Genomic DNA, 24,729 nt, shown 5'->3' with positions numbered 1-24,729 from the left:
CTATAAAAAATAAAAATTATTTGATTAAAAAAAAAAAGTTCATACTGCTCTTATAAAGTGGGTACTGAAAAGAACCGCCCCCTTTAAAATAATCACACTTTGTTGCTTTGCAGTCTGAAATGAAGATAGACAAAGTTTTGGTTTTACCAAGCTGTATTTACCCAGTGCAACTTATAACATCCAAGTGACAGATATCACCCCCTTGTGTCATTATTTTGTTGAACCACCTTTTTCTTTAATTACAGCCTTTAGGCTGTTTGGATATGTCTCTACTAACTTTGCACATCTAGACATATATTTGCCCACCTGCTCAAGTTCAGTGAAATTTGATGGTGACAGTTTGTGGACTGCAGTCTTTTCATGTACTGCTTGCCTCCTGGATGTTTGTGAGTGCAATATATATGAGGACCTCAAGGAGATTCAGCACTAAAGATGAAAACAGCAAAGTGGGGCCAAGACTGCAAAATTCAGGTAAGTATGGTAATGAGTGGGGTGGGGGGTTATTTTGAGTCAAGAGTAGGCAAGCAGGTAATTATACTTGAAGTGTAGACTTACCACTTCAAAGTCTTTGTTCAAGAAAAAGTTGGTTTAGCAATTTTTTCCCTCTACTGTGACATTTAGAATATTTAGAGGGTAATGTTGCTTTTTCTACATGTTATACCCTTGTAAACTGTATTGTTCACATCCAGCTGTACTCCCCGCCTCAATAGGCAGAGCTGTATGGATCAAACTTCAAATACATATAATTTAAATGAACGTTGAGAAAAAAATTGCTGACACTTAGAATATGGTTGAATACAGATAAAATAAAGAAGATACTGGCTTTGAAAAAGGTATCAAATTATCGAGAAGAGAAAGGAGAAGAGAGTAACAAAAGAACAGCTCTGTGAAACAGTGCCAATGTAGCCTGAAATCTAAGAAATATTCGTAATTTCTGGATGCATCCTTGTAAAGTGGCTCCATGTTATAAAAAAAAAAAAAAAAAAAAAAAAAAAAAAAAAATCACCCAGTGGAAGAAAAACAGAATGAAAACAAAAATGTGCTTTTAGCCTATAACTTCAGAAGCTGCTAATTCATGGCGACAGGTCAAATTAAATGAAATCCTACAGCAATGAAATGTGAAATTCAAGGGCCAACGTTAATTAAACTGTTGATATGCATCAGTTAAAGTAATCATCTTCATGTGCAATGTATTTACATACAGCATGGTTATGTGAAAAAAGGAAGTTATTTGGGAATAGAATCATACAGTGACAGTCTCCGGGGAGGTGATGCTGTGTGAAGATCTGTCCCAGCAGTAATGGATGTCAGTGGCACAGCAATGATAGATGCAATTTATCTCCTGACAGCTGGTTAACGAGACTCTCCCCGATCTGTCCTTTTCCTGCCCCATCCCACTCTCTCTACCACTCATCCCTCTTCATCATCCCTGTACCCGCATCCCTGATCCCTTGTATACACCTAACATATTTCGATACTAATAAAGTGACAAGCAGCAGTCATCATCTGAGACAGAACCTGCGTAACACATGTATACACCCTCCTGCAGCCCAAGCTTTGGCTATGCTGTAGTAATTGCATATGATATACAGGACTAGAAAAAAAAAAATATATATCTGACAGTGATACAGGTTATAAATATAGAAGATGTACAAGCCATGTGTCTCAGTAAATATTTAATAAAGCCCCCCCCCCCAAAAAAAAAGGCCAAATACACAGGTGAAATACATACAGGTGAACTGTTTTACTTGCCAAGCTATATAATTTTCAATCAGTCAGTCGTGTGGTTGAGTCACTCCTGCCAGACAGCACAACCAGGACTTGGTACACACAAAAGGGCTTTCCAGCACTGTGTTCATCAATTCTGTAGAGGTATAAAGAGGATGGCATGGCTTCGCAGAAGTCTTCATCAAATCCACTCTCACCAGAACATTGTATGCTTTGGACACAGCTTTTTATTAATCACAGTTTAAAGTGGTATTCCGGCCGAAATTATACTTTTTAAATAAAAAAACCCCTATAATACACAAGCTTAATGTATTCTAGTAAAGTTAGTCTGTAAACTAAGATCTGTTTTGTTAGTTTATAGCAGTAGTTTGTTATTTTATAAACTTACAGCAGGCCGTGGCCATCTTAAGTGTGGGCATTTGAAGCCAGACTGTATTTCTTCCTGGATCTCATCCTTGCAGGTCTCGCACATGCTCAGTGCAGCACAAGCAGTTAGGGCTCATTTACACTAGCATTAGCCTTGTGTAGAGTGATCAGTGGTGTGGATTTCTTTTCAGAGGGCATCTGACAAGCAGTGAGGAGGCGTTATGTCACCTCCTCACTGCCTGTTTAATCCCCTAAAAGCCCACACCACCAGCGGGCATTGAACAAGGTTGCGGAGTAGTGTTGGGGCACTTCTTTTTGAGAACTAACAATTTTTATTGTTTTTCAAGAGAAAAAAGGAATTTCCAACATAAGATACAGGAAAATACGCTTTGTTGTAATAAAAGTACTCCTGGCATAAAATCAACAAACATTTTGGCCAATGGCATAGTTCGATGCAGGCGAACACAGCTTACAACTATTGGCAGTTTGTAGAATTATCGTGTTAATTAAATAGTACAAAAAAATTTAGCCTGTATAAAGGCGCATAAACAAACGGAGGAGGAGAAAAATATAATGAAAAGGATAAAGGATAAAGAAACTGAGCAAATATTGCCTCTAATCTGGTCCTGTTTGCAACCTCCACGAGGTCAATGACCCTCCGAGTGTTATCCCCAGTCTGGCGAAGGGGAATAAATCCCACTTGATCCTTGTGGATTAGCGACGCTAAGAAGTTGTTCAACCTATTTGCTAATAGTTTTGTGAAGATTTTTAAGTCTGTATTGAGGAGTGCAATCGGTCTATAATTGGAGGATAGGGCATGACCTTTTCCCGGTTTGAGAATCAGCGTAAGGAAGGAAGTTTGCGTATCCCCCGGGATAGGTGTGTCAGATAGAAATGAGTTAAACAGGGTTGTTATGTGGGGAAGCAGATGTGGTAGGAAGGTTTTGTAGTAGAGGTATAGTAAGCCATCGGGCCCAGGGGCCTTGTTATTCGGCAAAGATTTAATCGTGTCGGTTATTTCCTTGTTGGGGCACTTCTATTCACTTGCATGGGTCATATTTGGCAGGCAGTACTGCCCATTGAAGCTAACAAGGGTGATTACTTTGCACCCTGGCTGCTGCATGTGTATACCCCCTGTCTTTGCAGGGGGGAGGAGGGTGCACAAAAACACAACCTCTTGTTTTTACTGTCCCCTGTGATGATAATTCGAACTGGGCCCCCCAAGTCCATGTGAGAAGAAGACACAGGGAAGCCATGTTGTTTGAAATTCATAAGTCAGTCATGACATCTTTTAGAATAGGAGATAAAGTTGCTGTGACCCCCCCCCCCTTTTTTTATAACATAGCTATAACCCCAGGAGTACATCTCCATAGCATTTTAGCTTCAGTCAACATTTTTACGAGGATCTTGAACTTCAAATGAAATGCTATCTCAATTTAGGAATAGCTAGTAACCATTCTGCTACACCATTACTTAGCATGTAACTAATAAGCAGGGATTTGCTAAGGCTGGGTTCACACTTGTGCGGTCACAGACGCCGCATTGCGGTGCAGATCACATGAGATGTCTGTGCAATGCAAATTCAGTCATACAAATTGTATGGCTGAAATCGCATCACATTCGCACCAAAATGGTGCAGGACCCTTTTTTTTGGTCCACACTGGAATCGGATCGCATGGGTGTTCACATCCTTGACAGCACAGTGTGAGTGTAACCAGGTATTTGTCACTAATTGGTGAACGTGGATCGAGTCTGACACCATATCCTCCACACTCCACAACCGCAAGGGTAAACTAGGCCTTACTGTGTTTTTTAAAGCGGGGTTCCTCCCAAAAATGGAACTTCCGCTTATCCGGTTCCTCCCCCCCTCCAGTGTCACATTTGGCACCTTTCAGGGGGGAGGGGGGAGCAGATACCTGTCTAATACAGGTATTTGCTACCACTTCTGGCGAAAGATCGCCGCAGAATCCGGAGGGATGGCATAGTGACACAAGCACAGGTGTTTTCAAATTTTCATACGCAATTCTTAAAATTGTTAAATCCCTAGCATAGTCTCTTTCTTCTTTGCAGGTCACAGCCTTCTCCTCTTCTGGAAATGTATAATCACTATCTGTGCTGGCCCAGCTCTTCCACCCCTCCCTACAAAACCTTTCATGTAGGAACCATGGAAGTAGCAAAGGAGAAATAACATAGCACTTGAGTTACAGCTCTGATTCTGCTGGGCCTCTTAACAGCACATCCAAGATGGTGGTGCCCAGCAGCAGTCTCAAGGCTTTTTGGATGTCCACACAAGGGAGGCTTTTACAAATAACATGCCTAAAATATGGTAAATGCACATATAATCTTATAGATTGATCGCTGTTGAAATAAATGGTTTGTTGACAGGCTCTCTTTAAAGCGTATCTAAACCCAAAAATACATATGTAATATATTGCAATTCTTCCAATCCTTAGGAATGGTGGCTGCATTAGTCTTCCTTTTCAGGCTTTTTTTCCCCTCTATTTTTACCTTGGTAATATGTGAATAACACTTCCTGTCCCTTTTCTCCACTGTATCTATGGGGGCAGCAATGGTTGTCAGCCAGAGTGGACGTCTAACATATCTGCTGATGTTCATCTTTATTAGATGGTAGATTGATAGGACTAAAAGTTGCCATAATAAAAATAAGATTCTTATGCTGCATACACACGATCGGAAATGCCGCCAGCAAAACTCAGATGAGAGCTTTTTGTCGGAAAATGCGACCGTGTGTATGCTCCATCTTTTTTTCATTATATTATTTTTCAGTCGGGAAAAGTTCCTATCCGAAAATGCGATCTTCTGTATGCAATTTGGACGCGCAAAAAATCACGCATGCTCGGAAACAATTTGACGCATGCTCAAAAGCATTGAACTTCATTTTTTCGTTCTTGACGGTCGAAAGTTCAGAGAACTTTTGTGTGACCGTGTGTATGCAAGGCAAGCTTGAGCGGAATTCCGTTGGAAAAACCACCAAGTTTTTTCGGAGGGAAATTCCGATCGTGTGTACGCGACATGAGTGTTTTCTATTTTTTTTTTTTACTCACAGCATGTGACAAGTTCACTGCGTCTCTGGAAAGATCAACAGGTATTTTCTACAGTTGCCGAAAAATTTCTTAACCTATAAATTGAAAACTGATGCAGCCACCACACCTAGAGAGTGGTAAGCTAAAAGATATAAAAAAAAAATTATATATATATCTCTTTTTGGGTTTACATACCCTTTATGTACTGAAGATGTGGCAAAGCTATCCTAAAACACCTACTGATCTTCAAACTTTGTATCCATTTTCTGTTCTGAAAGCCATATCTCTGAATTTTCTGAGCTTAAGAGCTTGTTCACATCTGCGGTAGCCCTGGCCTCTACTCTGAAAAGCAATCTGCAGTAGATTGCTATATTCAGAGGGCATTAGAGCATGACTACCAAGTATTCAGGAGGCAATACTGCTACCTCTTGAATGCCTTACTTTTTTTTTGACAGTCACAAGGGGATTTTGTATGTAAATACCACGGAACAACCGTTTGGCTTGCGGTTTACCAGGCAAGAGTCTACAATATTTGCCATGGCTGTAAAGCAAAGAATTATGGCCTCAGTATGTGTGCAACTGGCTGCATGTTATCTTTTAGGTGGATGGTAGGAGGTTGGAGGCAGTGTTAATTTTAGCAGCAAATTTCGATTCAGTTTTAGTCTTAGGACTAAAATGGCATTTCAGTTTTAGTCCCATTTTAGTCTTCTGCAGTTGTTTTAGTTTTAGTCGTATTTAGTCGACTAAATCTCCAGTACATTTTAGTTGACTAAAACTCATTTTAGTCGTCTAAAATCGAATGGGTGTAATTAAATTGTAATGCATTAGTTAACATTGCTCTACAATTTCCAAACTCATTATATACTGCTGGAGTGAAAAATCTACTATGTTATTATTTATGGTATTGAGGTATGAACATGCGCTACAGACCAGTGTTCATTTTGAAGTCAAATTTCAATTTAGTTTTAGTCTTAGTCTTTTGACTAAAATGGCAATTTAGTTTTTGTCCCATTTTAGTCTTTTGACTAAAATGCCATTTTAGTTTTAGTCGTATTTTAGTCATCTCAGTTGTTTTAGTCGGATTTTAGTCGACTAAAATAGTATTCATTTTGTCGACTAAAATGTTTTAGTTGACAAAATTAACACTCGTTGGAGGTTGGACATGAGAGGTGGGAGGGGGTGGGAGTGTAACCATGGTGCCCATTTCTTCCCCCCCCCCCTCAACTGGTTGCCCATGCGAAGGAGGTCTAAATGTTTTAGACATAAACACATTCTTAATGCTAGGTCACTAATACAGTACCATTATCTACTATGTTCCTGCATATTCCATTTTTTTTTAATATAAATATAAAAGTATTTATAAAGGATATGACATTCATATAATTTTCACATGCACTGTAGGACATTTAAAAAACATGAATAAAATGGTGGCAAAGCACATTTTCATGCACAATTACATCTATTTTTATAGAGTTCCCAATGAACAGGTTCACACCTCCATTCTATTTTCATGGTCCATCTGTGTGGTCACTGTGCCTGATAATTAGTATAATAGGCACTATGAATGGAATGAATTTTCCAGCTTCACGGTAGGACTGCTCATGTGTAAGACCTGGAGTTAGCAGTACATCTTGTGAGATCTGCCTGTATTCTATACATCAATGTAAATGAATCCTAAACAGGTACAGTACATCTATGCTATGAACATTACACACAATGATTATTAATTAACTCTTTTTTTTTTTTTTTTTTTTTTTAAAGTATAGGTATAGGTATACAATACAGCAGAACACAAAGAATAGCGAATACTTTGCTGGCTGATAACAATAGCAGATGAATGCATTTTTCAACAATGCGATTTCCTAGGATGAAAATTATGGCATGGATTTCTTACTCTGAGCTTAAAAAACACCACTAACATCCAGAGTAAATTACTTTCTTTTAGACAGCAAACTGCTTACAGTATTTTAATGGCAAAAATCCTATCCCTTCAATAGTCCTAAAGAAAAGATTCAAACGATCTAACATTTATGATTTTCTGTAAATAATGCTTTCACATACTGCCAACGCAAACTTTTCCTGTTTTGAAAGAAGATTGTGCTGAGATAAATATTCAGCTTTTCATCACTGACCTCCCCTTCTGAAAATGCTAGCTTCCTGGCAGAGTTTATCTTTAAGGCTTAAATTGTTGTAAAATTAAAAATGATCCAGCGCTACACCTCTATATAAGTGCACAGACACTTCTATATATGTAAAATGCTAATTCATCAAGTGTGTAACAAATTAAATATACAATCCCCCTATGTCAGGGGGGAAAAAAAAAGTCCAAAATGAAGTGAAAAAACTGAAAACCATAGAATGACAAAAGTCCATGTGAATGTGCCGTTCAATTAACAATTATAATCTTCTAATCTGTGCCTATCCTTAATTGGTAATTGAATGGCACATTCACATGGAATTTTGTCATTGTATAGCTTTCTGTTTTTTCACTTCATTTTTGGACTATTCATTTTGTTCCCCCAGCATAGGGGGATTGTATATTTTTTTTTTAAGGTTGCGCTTGGGGATTGTATATTTAATTTGTTACACAGTTCATGGATTTGCATTTTACATATATAGAAGTGCCTGTGCACTTATATACAGGTGTAGCACTGGATCAATTTTAATTTAATAACAATTTAGCACATGAAAGCAAGTAGCACACTCCTAGATCGGGACTTTATTTGGTTTATTACACTGGTGGTGTGCCCAGGGGTATTTGTTGGTGTTCTATCTTTAAGGCTGAATTCACAATGACTTGCAGTAAAATGCAGGGAAAATGGATGTACAATGCATCCAATGTATGTGCATAACGCGCATTGACTTGCGTTGATCTGCGTTTTAGTGCAACAAATAGACGCATTAAAAACAATTCTTTTTTTATGTGTCCTGTTCAAACTACAATGCTGTGTTGCCCAGCACTGTGTTAAAATGCAACATGTGTGCATTTAACACAACGCAGTGTTGTAGTGTGAACAGAAACAAAACAATTGTTTTTTATGTCTATTTGTTGACCTGCATTCTAGAAGTGCGCAAAAATGCAGATCAGCGCAAGTTAACACTTGTTCAAATGCGCATAAAATGGATGGAAATGTACATCCATTTTCCCTACAATTTACTACAAATCAGTGTGAATTCAGCCTTAAAAAAAAACAATGGCTGTTACAAACCTGAAATCACGTCTGACCTTAGTTGCACATACTCTAGGAGCACCTGGAATGATCATTCGTTCATCATAAATATACAGGAAATAAACTCACTCAGACAATTAAAGTATAACTTTAATAAACTTTTTTTTTATCATTTTGGATAGTGTAAGGAAGGGTTATAACCTCTGTCAGTTTTTTTGCTATCCCATTGGGGATAATTTCCTTCACTTTCTGTCACATAGCAAAAACGGGAAGTGGAATAAATCCCTCCAAATAGAGGGAATCCTGGTGTGTCACCAGAACTAGTGTCTCTTTTTTGGAAGCATTCCCCCCATTAGCGTTCTGATATCAAGCCAAAACTTGGGATTTTCTTTTACTTTCTCTTTTGATGATAATGGTAAGCAGGAGGAATAGAGAGGGTGAATCTCCCTAACAGGGGCACAGATGACAATCAAAAACTGACAGGTATTCTAATCCATCTCTACTATATCTAAAACTAAAAAAAAAGTTTTGCCCTTGGTTACACTTTAAGTTCATATATTGTGAGGGTCATCTCATGTATTTTACCACCTTAAAGCGGATCTTCACTGCATTTGAGCACCACAAACCAAAAACACTATTCAATTCATTTTTATATTGAAAGCAAACTTCCCCATCCATCCATGTCTATTCGCTTTATTTCTTTGAGAAATCACTTTGAAAAACAACCCCCTAGCATTTCTGCCCAAGGCCATCTTAAATAAGGGCAAATGATTCATGTAGAATTTACTTCTTGGAATCCATCAACCCTTAGCTCAGCACGCATGCAGGAGAGTGTGCTTAGCTGAGGAAACCCTTCCTCCTCTACTCCCCTCCTGAAGACTCCTCGGTTACTTAAAAAGTAAACCAGTTGTTAACCCTCCTGAAGACTCCTAGGATGTATGACATTTTCCTAGGCAAGAAACCAGGAAGTAACAGAAGAAAAACAAAAAAGGTTTTAAACAAGTAAATGTGATATACTTTCCAATCTATTTACTAATGCTAGCAGCATGAGGATTACAAATAATCATTGTTGATTGAGAGAGTGACGTTCCACTTTAAAAGGTAAGTTCACCTTTACAGAATATCTGTAAGGGGAACTTACACCTAGACCCTATCCCCATCCCCGCTCCCCCCCGATCCCGCTGACCTTGGTTGCCGCGATCACCCGCTGTCATGCATTGTATAGCTGCTTTACCAGTCTGGGGATATGAAATCACTGCGGCCTAATCGCCTAAACGTACCTCGTAAGGGTATGTGTAGGAGACATTCTAATTGGTTGGCGCCATCACATGGATGGCGCTGACCAATCAGAACATAAGTAGCCCATCCTGTCAGCGAGGGAGAAGAGGAGAGAAAGCCACGGGGATTTCAAATTGGCTTCATCCAGGGCCAATCATTTGCAGATAATCGCTGTTAAGTGATTACATGTGAGTGGGCATGAATAGCTGCAGAGCTGTCAGTCTCCCATTGCTTTCAGTGGGAGCTTCCTGCCCACAGCTAATTCCAGGCAACCTCCATTGGGTCTCCTGCACCAAATCACAAATGGCCCCATTCACAAGTGTGAATGGGAACTTAATCATGTACTATCACTATAAGAAAAAAAATATTAGCAATTATTCTGTGTCTAGCAACGATCTACAGGCAGTGATTCTAATTATTTATAATACATAGAAATACCATTAACTCAAATACTAATAAAAGTACACAGAGTATAACAGAAAAGTAACCTTATATATACTTTTACCGTGTTCTCTATTATTACTTCTTCACCCTTAATTAAATGTATGTACATATTATTGTCATGCAGCCAATTTCATTTTATTAATATCCAATAACAACCTCAATTACAAGTCTTGTCAAAGAACATGACAACATTTTGAAAATGAGAGGTTCATTCTCCTGGTTCATAGAGGTCCTTGCAAATAGGAAATGATATTACACAATTCATAGACATTATTTTTGGCCTCATGCACAGTGGACGTTTTTATTGCTGCTGTTAGGGAAGAAACCAGGAAGACGTCTGCCGTTTTTTTCTGCCTCCAAATGCCCCTGCATATTGGCCTATGTCAGTGTTTCTCAACCGGGGTTCCACAGAACCCTAGGGTTCCGAGAGAGGTCCCCAGGGTTTTAGCAGCGATCCACCTATCAGTCACAGGCAGCCGATGGGTAGAACGCATCCCCTCGGCTGACTCAGGCACAACTACACAAGCAAGCAGCTCTGCTTGTGTAGCTGTGCAGCCACTTTCCTGCAAATTAAATGACCACTGCCATGCTATTTGACCTGAGCTCAAGTAAGGTACCCTGGTCCTGTGTGCCCAGGTCCCATGTGCCCTGGTCCCATGTGCCCTGGTCCCATATGCTCTAAACCCATGTAAGGTACTCTGATCCCATGTAAGGTGCTCCAATCTCAGGTGCCCTGCTCCTATGTAATGTACCATGCTGCCCCCCATGTAGTATGCCCTCTGACCTCGTGTGCTTTGCCCTGTTGCCCCCTTGTACACTGCTTATCTAATGTATGACCCAGAGTTGGGAATATGTGCAGAAAAAAACAAGCACAAGTTTTACAATAAACAGGTATGTTTTAATATTGATCTATCATTTAATTCCATTTCAAAAAATAATTGTTATATCAACAGCTCGCTGATCACACCAATGTTCCATGAGCTGTAGATGTAAACATTATTTCAGGGGTTCCTCGAGATCTCTAACTTTTTGCCAAGGGTCCCTCCATAGCAAAAAGGTTGAAAAAACCCTGGCCTATGTGTCTATGCACGCTTAGGTGTTTAGTGGCAGGGACATTTAGAGGCAGAAAAAAAAAAACCATCACCAGCACATCCAGGATCAGCAGTGTTTGGCAATGAAAACACTTGACGTGTGAAAGCGTCTAAACACACATTAACAATTTGTGCTTGAGCGTTAATTCATTTCAACGGACAGAATAAATGATTATTCTGGACAATGAAATGAATTAGCACCCAAGCGCTTGACGTGCCTAAAGGTGTCTAGTCGCATTTACACGCATTAGGCATGTAAAACACTGCTACCAGGAGGAAAAATGTCTAGGAGAGATGGGCAAACTCTAAATGTACTAGCAGGAATGTAGACCAGGAATGTCATGCCCAACAATATTTATAACAAGAGTCCTCAAGAAAAAAAACTGTAAGCTAATGTCATTTTCCAGCATCTACTAAAAATACAAACATACAAACATCAGTTTTGGGTCGCATGACCTTAAGAGTGGATTAGCATGAAAGCACAGTTGACATTCTGAGGGATAAGTCCTTTACCAAAACCCTATAGCTGCTATTGCTCTTACATACATGGGCAGTTCTCAGCCATGCAGATTACTGAATAGGATGTTAATTATATACACAGTCAAACCGCTTTTTCAAGCCATCTCTGAAAAAACTTTAAGAATTGCAGAACATAATCATTTAAAAATGCCACATGGATCTGCACTAAATTCCCAACAGCTCATTGCTTTAAAAAGAAGCTCAATTCTATGTTGAGAACAATATAAAATATGTATTTATAGCGAGTATGGTTTACAAAGACGTCAGTGCAATACAGAACTGTCACTGAATTTCTACTACAGAAGAAGTACGAAACTCTCTCTGCAACATCTTCATGAAATCATGTGCCAAAGTATTTACTGTAGCCTTCTCCTGAGACTCTTGAGAGTCTTGTCCTGTCTGTCTAGATAAGTTTCATCAAAGCAGAGCTATCAACAGGCCATTCACTACATGTCATCTCACAAACACAACTGACTTCCCAAGCATTCAGAAATGCTAAGACTGACAAAAGGATCAAACATGAAACCGCAATAACCTCAGGCAACTCATGCCTATACTATGCGGTGGAACTACAAAACACAGCATACTCCTGCTATGCTTCATAGTTCCACATCAGTTAGAGAGCCAAGGATATATTGATTTCACCAAAACCTTCAGCCACTTTTCACAAGATAGCAACAATAATCCTCTACAGCATTTTAGTTGTGGGGGAGGGGTTCCAGTGTAAGTTCACCTTACAGATTTTCTGTAAAGATGAACTTTAATGCTTGAAGCATCCAAAATAACGTAATGACATAACGAATGATCCAAACTGATTCAGATCCATTTCATTTTTATGTTGCTGTAACATTTTTCATTATTTTTAAAAAAAAACACACTACATATGAAATGGAAACATATTGCAATAAATACAGTAAGGTATAAAAGTGAAATAAGATGATTCCTACTTATTGTGTTTTGGTTGGATGGAGGTGGATCCATCAGAATCTCCAAATCATAACATAACTAATGATTCCCTATTCCCTATGTTATGATTCGGAGATTCTGGTGGAGCCACCTCCATCCAGTCTAAACAGGGTGCATAAGTAATCTCCCAAAATAACGAATTAACAGGTTAAAATGAGTATAGCCAGCCTTCCGAAATAACTTCTGAAATACAAATCAATTTGGAACAATGAAAATACAAAACAAAACCAAATATACAAAAAACGAATTGTGAAAACAAATCATTCTAACATAATGAATATGATGAAATGATGCAGGAAAGAAAAGAATCTGAAATTAAACAAATTTTCCCATCATGCACATCTCTACAAGCAGCTGCCCCACTAGACTTTGATGACAGGGTCGCTTTCTTGGCACCGCCACCATTCATAGAGCGTGCTTTTTTTTTTTTTTCAGAGAATACAAGGCGGTGACATCATAATCTCCACATCATCCAATCAGAGAACACCCTGTATTCATTGAAAGTCATTCTATGAATGGTGGCAGTGCCAACCTACGGTCTGTGTGTAGAGTGAAGCCGCTCACAAAGAAACCAAACAGGACCCAGGAGATTGTGGCTATCACTGTAGTATTGCTTATTACACTGGACATTGATCCAGCTTTACACAATGGAAGCATACATGCCTCATACCTGATGGCCGCTGGAGGGGCCGAATATCACTGTGGTTGTGTAGTAGTACCAAGCTGGACTAATGTAAGTATACAATACAGTTAACTCCTGACATTCATCTTCAACACATACTAAACCATAACAAAAATGATAAGTGAAGATTGTCAACATATTACAAAAATGGATGCAGGAAAAGAGAAATGTTGTCAACACACAATCCACTTGGTCCTGTGCAAGGTATAGAGGAAGGGTTCAAACATAATATTGCTTTTACCTGCATTGACAATGGCATCTACCTCCAGTTTAGTGATGTCACCCCTGATGAGAGAGATTTTCTCTATCAGATCTTTGTTCTTCGGGAACTTGACTTCTTCAGAAGGTTTGGCTTTTACCTCTGATGGGGAAAACACATGCAGAATAGTTTACGTTTTAGGATGACTTTCAGCAAACCTTCAATCTTAGTTATCAAAAACAAATACCGTGTTTTTTTTATTTTTTATATCAAACGTATAAATGAAGCTGTTTGAACATTGCTTGTGACCATAGTAGCACTTTAAATCAACAAGCAGGCATTAAAGTGTAACTAAAAGGCAATACTTTTTTTTTTAGTCTAGGATAAAAGTGGAGAGGGATTATAACATCTGTTAGTTTTTATTGCGGTCTGTGTCCCCATTAGGGAGATTTACCCTTTCTATGTGTCCTGTTTACCGTTCTCATCGAAAGTGAAAGTAAAAAAAAAAAAATAATAAAATCACAAATTCTGCATTGACATCAGAACAGTAATAGAGGGGAAATATTCCAGTGGGGACCACTAGTGACATCCAGGATTCCTTCACTTTGGAGTGATTGCTCCCCACTTCCTGTTTTGGCTATGGGACAGGAAATGAAGGAAAATCTACCCAATGGGACACAGATGGCCAAAAAACTGACCTTACTCTATCCACAAATGGGAAAAAAACCTTTTGCCTTTAGTTCTACTTTAACAATACAGGATCTTTGAAGTCGGGCTGAGGGGGTGGGGGGTGGGGGGGGGTATGGTTTGCACTGCTTACAGTTTAATTTTATTGTAGTTTATTTTTAATAATACAGTTTACTGGCTGTAACATGTATGTCAAATATCACACACACCACAAGCAAAAGACAAATCTAGTACAGATTGGTAAATAAATAAATCATGTGCTGCGCTATACCCTTAATGATCCGCTGAACCTACGGAAAAAACCTAAAAAACAAAAATAGCGTGAATATACACACGTTTCATAAAATATAAATATTGATACAAAAGTGGTCCATAAAGTGCTCAGGTGCATATAGGTCCGTGATATTCTGACCATCCAGGGTCAGCGTACACTATGGAAGTCTCTTTTTGATATTTATATATGAGGATGCCACATCTTTGAGCAGTATTTGGACCTTGTAACCTGACCTGGAATCCGTTTTGACGATCCAAAAGCGTGTACTGACCAAACTTAATTGCGAGGTCACACGCTCTGAGGTGAGCGGCCATTACCTTGGGGTGGGGAGCACCTGAGTGTAATCACTGCTGAATATCACTATATTCACAGTCACCTATCAAGTCACGTTTATTATCTTTGTATTAAGGACACTGAAAACTGACCCTGGATGGTCAGAATATCACAGACCTATATGCACCTGAGCACTTTATGGACCGCTTTTGTATCTATATTTATATTTTATGAAATGTGTGTATATTCACGCTATATGATGTTGTAAGCTGTATGACGACAACAGTCGCATATATATATATATTTTATTCTTGGGATTGAATTTATAGGCACATCAATTTAGTTAAAAATTTTGTTTTTAGGTTTTTTGCTGCAGGTTCAGCAGATCATTTAAGCCCCATACACACTATCAGATTTTCTGCTGATTTTTGTCTTCAGATTTACCAAAACCATATAATATGAGGTCAAACCTTAGGAGTTTCAATTTGCAATCAGGCAGGCCCTTGCACTACATGGTTTTGGTAAATCTGAAGACAAAAATCAGCAGAAAATCTGATAGTGTGTATGGGGCTTTAGTGCCGGTTCACACTGGTGCGATGCCAAACATCGCACGTAATTCGCAGCGCACTGCCGTTCACATTACATGCGATGTCTGTGTGGTGCGATATCAGCCATAGAGATAGTATGGCTGATATCGCACCGCATTCGGTGCAAACACGCACAGGACCCTTTTTTCTGTTCAGACCAGAATCGGATCGCATGTGTGTTCACACATATGCGATCCGATTCATGTCCGAACTGTCAGTTCGCAGTGCGATATGCGAGCTGAACTTGGGGTGTCATTAACAATGTATTGACACTCCCCAGCGATTCGCATATGGCAGTGTGAACTGACATGCGATGCGGGAACACGCAGTGGATTCGCAGTGTTCTCCCATCGCACCAGTGTGAACCGGCACTAAGGGGATAGTGCAGCACATGATTTATTTATCTATCTGTGATTCACACACGTTGGTATGGGACGTGATTAGTGCTAGCAGCTGTCATCACACCCTTATAAGATAGGGGATCTTTGATTTGGTAGCTCGCAAGACCTTTACTACTAGGACAGATTTCCTATAAGGCCCCATGCACATAGGGTCTTTGCCGCTCTACCAAACATCTTCCCTGCTGGCAGCGGCATTTTAGCACAAAAAATGCATGATGCGTGTAAACGTATCTAGATGCATCATTTGCTTGGGAGTTAATGAATTTAATTGGACAGAATAATAAGTTATTCTGGCAATTGAAATGAATTGATGCTCAAGCGCTTGATGCACCTAGTGTTTACACACATCAAGCCTTTTTTCTGCTAAGACGCTGCTGCTCCTGGATGCGCTGGCAGTGGGTTTTTTTCTGCTTCTTAGTGCCCCTTCCTCTAAACGCCCATGTGTGCATGGACACATAGGCTGACATCAAGGAGTGTTTAGAGACAGGAAAAAAAAAAAAACAACGCCAGCCGTCCCTAATGGCAGCGTTTTTATGTTCAGTGTTCATGAGGCCTTAAATGTGCACTCTGATACATAACCACATCCAATTGCTGGTAAATAGTGCGCTGCACTAATATAGAAAATGATCCTGACCACTCTTTAGATGTGCATGTGTTGGGAAAGGAAACTGACAAGTACAATGTTAAAACGAATGGAGATGATTCCAAAACTGTTACAGTTGGCTGCCTAAGATTGCAATAAGATAAATGAGAGGCAGCATGATTGATAAATATCTTCCATGGTGCATAAATGAACACAGAAAAATGCCTATTACAAAAAAGCAGTCAATAAATAATTGAATGTTTCTAAATACACAAGATGCTGATAGTGAACCTCTGAGAACAGAAAAGTGGGAGCTGGCATTGCTGACATGTTGCAGGTTCCAGGGCCGTCATTCTGGTCTTACCTTCACTACCTAGCAAATCACTGATTATTGGTTGAACTAGATGGACATGTGTATTTTTTCAGCCAGACTAACTATGTAACTATAGAACAAACATGCAGACAGTGAAATCTGAAAAGTCTGCCCTGAAGTCCCTCACTAAGCAAGTAAAGCTGGGGGAAGGATAATAGTCTCACATCCTCAAGCAATCCCAGCTTCAATATTTCTGGCCTCACACATATCCTTTTAGATAAAAAAAAAAAAACTAGGACGTAAAACTGATTACACCAAATAGCCAAAATAAATACATAAATAAAGTTTACTACAATAAATTAATATTTGTGTGTTCTAATATGAAAGAGAGAAGGTTAAGAAAAAAAAACATTTTACATTTAGCAAAGTCAATAAACTATAAATGATGCAGAATAACAAAATGATTTTAGACAGGGGCATATATACAGGGGTCACAGTTGCAACCTGGCCCCCTGTAAACCTGCATAGGAGGGGTGGCGGGGGTGGCATATAGAGGAACCGATCCCCTCCATTTTCAGGAGGGGAGGGGATCATTTCCTATATATCCGCCCCTCCTATCCACCTCCTGTTGTGATTGGTCTCCTGTGTACTCTCCCGCCCCCCCCTGATTCCCTGCAGCAGGTTACCCCTGCCCTCTTCCACCAGCTGCTGCATGGGATGCTTTCAGGATAGAGAGCGGGGAAGGGACCAGTAAATATGTCATTTATCAGCTCCTTCCTTTCCTTAATGAACAGAGTCAGTGATCCGCACTGACTCTGTTCCTTCATAACTGAGGCATAGTAAACTGTGTTAGGGAACCCTTTATGGTTTCCTGCACTGGGGCCCTAAAGGTTCTAGTTACACCTCTGATTTTGGTCATTTAAAAAATAATATGCTTCTCACTTTTTGCTGTGTCTTTCCATGTTGGGATATCCTTCAGTTTGATAAAATCTTTTGCGCCATAGTGCTCCCGTCTCTGCTTCTTGTTGAGACTTTTTAGGAAATCTGTATACACAAAGAAAAAAGAAATATAGGTAATAAGGAAAACAAAACCTTTAAAGTCTGAGACAGCCAGGCAGCATGAATTTTCAGGATGGGTCAGCAATGACGCCCCGAAATTTCTCTTGTGACACTTTTCTGTTCAATTAAAACACTCAATAATGTGAAGAGACCTTCCTATTCCTAAACTTTGCACCTTCTTAAATGCTTGATGCTGACAAAGGATTACTTTGCTTCATTTCATTTCATTTCATACTTTAGTATATCGAGCCTGATGTCTGAAAATTTGAAGCTGTGCTGGATGAAACCTTTTTGTATTATTAAATTGTGGGGTCCAAGGCAGAAGAACACATGAAACCACCTTAAAGTAGACATAAACTCTAACAGGATGACATATGTTTGGTAATGCTATGTGTATCATAAATTGTTCCTGATCCTGATATCTGTGCAATCTGTGTCAGCACAAATGCTTGTGTGTATAATATTTGTCAGTATAGTGGTACTTGAACTCTAATAAAATAATCCCAACCCTGCTAAGTAAAGTCAAGAGATCCCCGTGCCAGTATCATGATTATCACATTGCTTTGTTTATGAACAAAGCCGTGCTTTCACCAAGTCAGGACTGGCATGGTATGCAACAGTGTGTGACATAGTTTTATTTACAAACAATGCCATGTCACACATGCCAGGATCTCACAGCTGGGAGCACTCTTCGCTGTACGGTATAGTGGTTCTTGAACTCTAAAACCATTCATAACTCTTTGTTTATAAAGTCAAGTGATCACCATGTCAGTGCTATCATGGATATCATATCGCTTTCATGATCAACAAAACCATGCTTACACCAAGTCAGGAATGTTCAACATGGCATGACATGGCTTTATTTATAAACAATGCCACTTCACGCTTGCCAGGGTCTCACAATAAGGAGCACTATGTGCTCCTGTCTTTAAAGGGAAACTTTTTGAAAGTGGAATTTTGGGCAAAATAAACTGCCCCTGCCCTCACCCTTCCACTAGAACACACCGGTCAGCACACGCAGCTATTGGCTGCAAGCATTGATTGGATACCAATTGGCTGCTAGTTTTCCAGCATGCTTGTTCCACAGAAGCCGGTCGCAAGGTCGGCTTCTTTCGGACAAGGACATGTACACATGGGAAAAAAGTTAGCCGGTTTCTACTGTACCAGCTGTTTTTTGTTCTTCTTTTGGAAAATAGGGATGGAAGGTAAAGGAAAATTGCTCAAATGAGATGCAGATGGTGTTTTAACCTTTACTTACCCTATCCAAAAAAAATAAAAAAAATTAGGCACACATTAGTCACTTGTACAGTAATCTATGAGTTCTTATCTGCTTTTCAATAAATCCAGAGACAGCTTGAATATATGTTTTCTTTCCAGCAAAATCTGATCTGCCAGGGGTATGTTTTAATGCCCAACAATAGCCACCTGGAGAATGAAGCAGGGGAACCTACCCGGCCGGGATCATCAAATCAGAGAGCAGTTCCAGGAGCGCTCAAAGGTTTGGTTTCACTTATAGTGGCAGTTCTGTGGTGAGGGCGTTTGATTCTAAAGTAAGGCCGGCCATACACAATTCATTTTTTTTTTTTTTTTATTATTCAACCAGCGAACCTTCTGAGCTATTGTATTTTGCTGGTGGGTAGCCTTCCCTGCGGGCGGAATACAATGATCAGTGTTCTTGGGAAAAACCCAAGAGGTTGGTTGTACACAGGTCCATCAATAGATCAACTTGTGTACAACCAGCCAGCCCATACATGGATTAAAATTCAGCCAGTCCCTGTTGAACCGGCCAAATTTCAATCCAACATATGGCTGGCTTAAGGCCTACAGCCTATTGCCACAAAGTGTTAATGGAGGAAAACCCCCTTTGACTACCTTCTGTGGTAAAAAGGTGTCCATACACTATAGGCTGAAAACTGAATATGAAGGCATAATTGAGACAAGTGGACTTGTAGCCACACGTTATAGAGTAACCTATTTTTAGTGTGTGCTACAGTAATACCAATATGATACAATGCTGCTTCTAATGCGTAGGGAATGATTTAGCAAAATCCACGAGGGAGTAAAGCACTTATATGAGACGGTAAGAGGTTCAGCTTTTTTCTAACCTCTTTTCTACAAAAACACATAACTTCAAGCTTTCTAAAATATTTCTGTTGATGTAACATCTATGCACAGATTCTAAACACTTCTATGTGACAATTAGACATTACTTTAAGTTGTATATCAGCCATGGTGCCGGCCTGGATTTCCCTCTGTTGGCAGCCATCATAAACGGATGGGCTGCCTTAGCACAAAGCATGTTAACATGCAAAATACCACAATGAAATGCATGTGCAGTGACCCAAAACAACAGAACGAGGTGTGAAGGGGCCCTTAAACTCATCTAAGCTCTATCTGCCTAAAACTCATCACAAGCATTCATTTTGGATATATTTCCTTTGCCACGTTACACATATTTCGGTAGCGTACACCTTTTTTTTTGGGGTCTTAATACTTCTCAAAATAGTTGACCCCTGGCTGTCTGGCCTCAGAATTTTTCAATCATACACACAGTACACAGAGCACCCCCAGTTTGCAATATTGAAGCAAACAGATGCTTAGAGTTTCTCATGGTTTTAGGAAATTATAGTAGCTGCAGATAAATATGGAAAGTAGAGCTGCACAATTAATCGTTAAAAAATTGTGATCTCGATTCACCCCCTCTGACAATCTGTCCTGCTGAGTTTCTTTCATATAAACAAGTGGAGAGATTATCTGCTCACTCAGCTGTCAAAAGAAAGCATCTGGGCAGTCTGCCAAGTTTAGAACTTGAAACATTGTAACTAATTTCCTTATTTGATCAAAGGGATAAACTTCTCTGTGTAAACAAATAACCAGGGCAATCTGCCAAGTTTTAAACAACGTGTAAATGCAAGAAGTTTAACCACTTATGCCCTGAATATGAAAAATTATAGATTCTCTTTTTAAAGCCGCCGGAGGAGAGACGAATAAGTTAAGTGTTTATTCCAATTCCTTTATACAAAACAAGCATATAACCCCTGCAGGGGGGAGGGGATGTTTTTAGAGATACCTGAAGCTCAGCTTTTTATTTATTTATTTTCCTTTTTGCAAAGCTAATCTAAGCGCTGGTTCACATTAGAAGCGGCACGACTTGCAGGTCGCCTTACCGAGGCGTCCTGCACACGACTGCCGCGGCGACTTGCAAGACAACTTCTGTATAGAAGTCTATGCAAGTCGCCCCCAAAGTAGTACAGGAACCTTTCTTCTAAGTCGGAGCGACGCAGAACGGTTCCATTGTACAGAACGTACAGAACGGGAGGCGACTTGTCAGGCGGCTAGGTCGCCTGACAAGTCGCCCCCGTGTGAACCGGCTCTTAAAGTCTAAATCTTTTTCTGACACTTCTTTCTTAAGTTAAAATCAATATTTTTTGCTAAAAAAAAAAAAATTTACTTGGAACCCCCAAACATTATATATATATTAGCAGAGACCCTAGGGAATAAAATGGCAATTGCTGCAATATTTTATGTCACACTGTATTTTCCCAGCGGTCTTTCAAATGCAATTTTTGGGGAAAAAATACACTTCAATAAATAAAAAAAATGAAACAGTAAAGTTAGCACAACATATTTTTTTGTTTTAATGTGAAAGATGATGTTACGCCGCAAGAATCGTGATCTATCCTCTAAGCAAAAAAATCGTGATTCTCATTTTAGCCAGAATCGTGCAGCTCTAATGGAAAGATCATTTTAATAATATTAGATTATAATGCAGTTTAACCACTTAAGCCCTGGACCATTTGGCTGCCCAAAGACCAGAGCACTTTTTGCGATTCGGCACTGCGTTGCTTTAACTGACAATTGCGCAGTCCTGCAACGTGGCTCCCAAATAAAATTGACATCCTTTTTTCCCCACAAATAGAGCTTTTTTTTGGTGGTATTTGATCACCACTGCGGTTTTTATTTTTTGCGCTAGGAACCAAAAAATTGCGACAATTTTGAAAAAAACACATTTTTTACTTTTTGCTATAATAAATATCCCCAAAAAAATTTCTCCTACATACTTTTGGTAAAAAAAAAATATCGAAATAAGCGTTTATTGATTGGTTTGCGCAAAAGTTATAGCGTCTACAAAATAGGGGATAGTTTTGTGGCATTTTTATTAATAATTTTTTTTTTACTAGTAATGGCAGCGATCAGCGATTTTTATCGTGACTGCGACATTATGGCGGACACATCGGACACTTTTGACACGATTTTGGGACCATTCACATTTATACAGCAATCAGTGCAGTTAAAAATGCATTGATTACTGTGTAAATGTGACTGGCAGTGAAGGGGTTAAGTGTGTCCTAGGGAGTAATTCTAACTGTGGGGGGGGGGGGGGGGGCTATGTGTGACATGACACTGATCAACGCTCCCAATTAAAGGAAGCTGTGATCAGTGTCCTGTCACTAGGCAGAACGGGGAAATGCTTGTTTACATTAGCATTTCCCCATTCTTCCTCTCCATGAGACGATCGCGAATATCCCTGCGGACATCGGGCCTGCGGGACCTGCGATCACACTCATGGAGGCTGCAGGCGGGCGCATGCGCATGCCGCAAACCGCTTCTTAAAGGGTAATGTACAGGGACGTTAACCTACCTGTACGTGCCCTTCTGCCGACGTATATCGGCGTGAGCCGGTCGGCAAGCGGTTAACAATTTAACTGTGATTTTGTTTCTTAGCAAACAAGGAGTTTTTGTGACACACTGACCTATAAATGGCCATAGATAGATAGAATTTTGAACTAAAATTTTTAGAAAATGTCTTAGGAAAATGTGTTTAAAAATTCTCAGAACATCCAAATGTTGTTTGAAAATGTAGCTTTTAACATTTGATTTAGGAATGAATGGACTACTAAACGAAAACCATATACACTGTTATGAATGTGTTCATTCGAGTAAAACTTTCCATCCTGTTCTTTTAAATTATCTTGTCACTGCAGTCAAAATGAACAAATATCGATTGGGCCCAATAATAATTAGAAAAACAAAAAAACTCTCTTAGAACATTCTTTTCCGAAGAATTTTTGTTCGGAATTCTACCCATCTAAGTCCAGCTTTACTTTGCAGTTTTTATCTCAAGAACCTTTTCACTTTCATTTCAGTCTATACTGCATCAAGATGTTTATTAGCTCAATTATACTACCAATACCAATAACAATTACCTAGTAAAAGAAGTGATTGATCACTAAATAGATGGAATAAATGGCTCCCTATTGTGTAAGGACACAAGTAACATGTAGTTGTGATGAAAAAGAAAGAAAAAAAAAACTGCAAAAATTACAATAAACCACCAAGTGTGCAGACCAGATCTATACCTTCTAATGGCTCACACATATGGGTGTGCAATTTGTTGCATTCAGGATCATAATTTATATAGATCAGAACACAACAGTGTTGTTTGCTGCTCCATCTTGGTTCATAGCGCTTAGTAGCATAAACCAAGAAAAGAAAAATCTTCATTCACGGTCCTGCTGCTATAATCACCATGCTGGATGTCGGAGGGTTAGGACAAGGATTCGACTTTGATCCAACTTCAATGATATTAAATGGGCAAAAATGGACCAAAGTAGTGCAGGAAACTTTTTTAAAGTCAGACTGACTTGTGTTGGATCAGTTAAGATGGCTCTCATAGAGAACCATTAATTTGTACACGTCATGCAACATGTGCTCTAAAAGTCGGCACCAGTGGGAACCAGGCCTACATTTTTACCGTATAAGAGTCCTCTTAACTGTTCCGACTTCAGAAAAGGTTCCTGCATTACTTCGGTCCGATTTTGATACAACTTCAGTAACAGTGTAAAAAGTCACATTAAGTCTGAACAAAGTCGGACTGATGTTGCAGGGCAAAGTAGGATTGGAAGTCGCGTGACTTTCATGTCAGAGCAGTGTGAACCTGGGCTTAACGCTAATTTCACATGAACGCAGCCTCTTCCCACCACTGGCAAGAGCTCGCTCCAGGGTCCCCATGCACCAACCCCCACCCACAAACATGTTTTATATCATGCATTTAAGTAGTTCTAAAGGTAAAATGTTTTATACCTTAGGGCTACATTCAAACCGGTGATTTAGGCAAGTGCAAAATATATCAGTAGGTATTCGCACCTGTCCACATAGCCAATGATTACGTGTGGTAAACAGTGCTGGACGCACTTTGTGTGCATCCAGCAGTGAACACCACAGGTATTTGCTGGCTGTGCAGACAGTTGTAAATACCCGCGGTTCCCAGCGACCTGTCATAGTGAACGAGGCCAGCGCCCACAACTTGCTGCATGGAGCAACAGCAGGAATCTCTGATTCACACAATTCACACAAGCCTAAATCGCCAGTGTGAATGTAGCCTAATATGTTCCCTGCATTAGGGTCCTTTCTGTCCTCTGCTCCCTGTTTATGCAGAGCTGACACAGACACAGCCTGCTCTTCTCTATGGGCTCTTCTCTATGGGCAGCCAGATGTAAACTGCCTGCCATCTGATCCGATCCACTGGATGGAAAGGAAAACCCATCCGTCTGTTTTTAGCGCATCAAATGTAGGTGGGTGTAAATGGACACATACACCTGCTGCTCCATAGAAGTTAATGGAGGTTCTAATCAGGTCCGCTTGAAAAACGGACAGGAGGACCCGATCGGAACATTCGTATGAAAGGATCCTTAAGGTGAAAAACTCTTTGCCACTTGCTGTGCCCCCACCCCCAATACTTTCGAGTCCTGTCCTGCTCAGTGTTGATTGGGGAATCTCTCCTGCTATGGAGCCATTGTGTTCTCCCGGCGGGGAAAGCCATTACCGTCGGGAGAACACAGCGAATCCTGTTAGTGGCTATAATAGCCACTAGCAATATTTGCAAGGAAAATCCAACAGGCTGGTTGTACCCAAGTTGATCAATCGCCTGCACATACATGATTCTAATCTTAGGCAGAGACTGAACTGTCACATGCCTATTGCTGTCACAAAGATGTTTGCATTCCCTGTGACAACAATAAAAATTATATATATATATTTTTTAAAGCAACAGTGTAAAAAATA

General features: G+C 39.7%; 1 protein-coding gene across 2 annotated transcripts in view; it reads right to left on the bottom strand.

Moving 5' to 3' along the window:
• MACROD1 (mono-ADP ribosylhydrolase 1) overlaps nt 1–24,729 on the bottom strand; it is a 1,161,618-nt gene that overhangs the window by 1,129,932 nt on the left and 6,957 nt on the right. For both annotated transcript variants that reach the window (XM_073605384.1, XM_073605383.1), the window contains exons 2-3: nt 17,548–17,649; nt 13,530–13,649 (exon numbers count right to left, since the gene is read on the bottom strand). In XM_073605384.1, coding sequence (XP_073461485.1) covers nt 13,530–13,649; nt 17,548–17,649 — 222 coding nt within the window. The remainder of the gene's footprint in view (nt 1–13,529; nt 13,650–17,547; nt 17,650–24,729) is intronic.

This window comes from Aquarana catesbeiana, linkage group LG11 (assembly GCF_042186555.1).
Source record: "Aquarana catesbeiana isolate 2022-GZ linkage group LG11, ASM4218655v1, whole genome shotgun sequence".
In the NCBI taxonomy this organism is placed as follows: Eukaryota; Metazoa; Chordata; class Amphibia; order Anura; family Ranidae; genus Aquarana; species Aquarana catesbeiana.
This window is presented reverse-complemented; position numbering and strand designations above follow the sequence as displayed.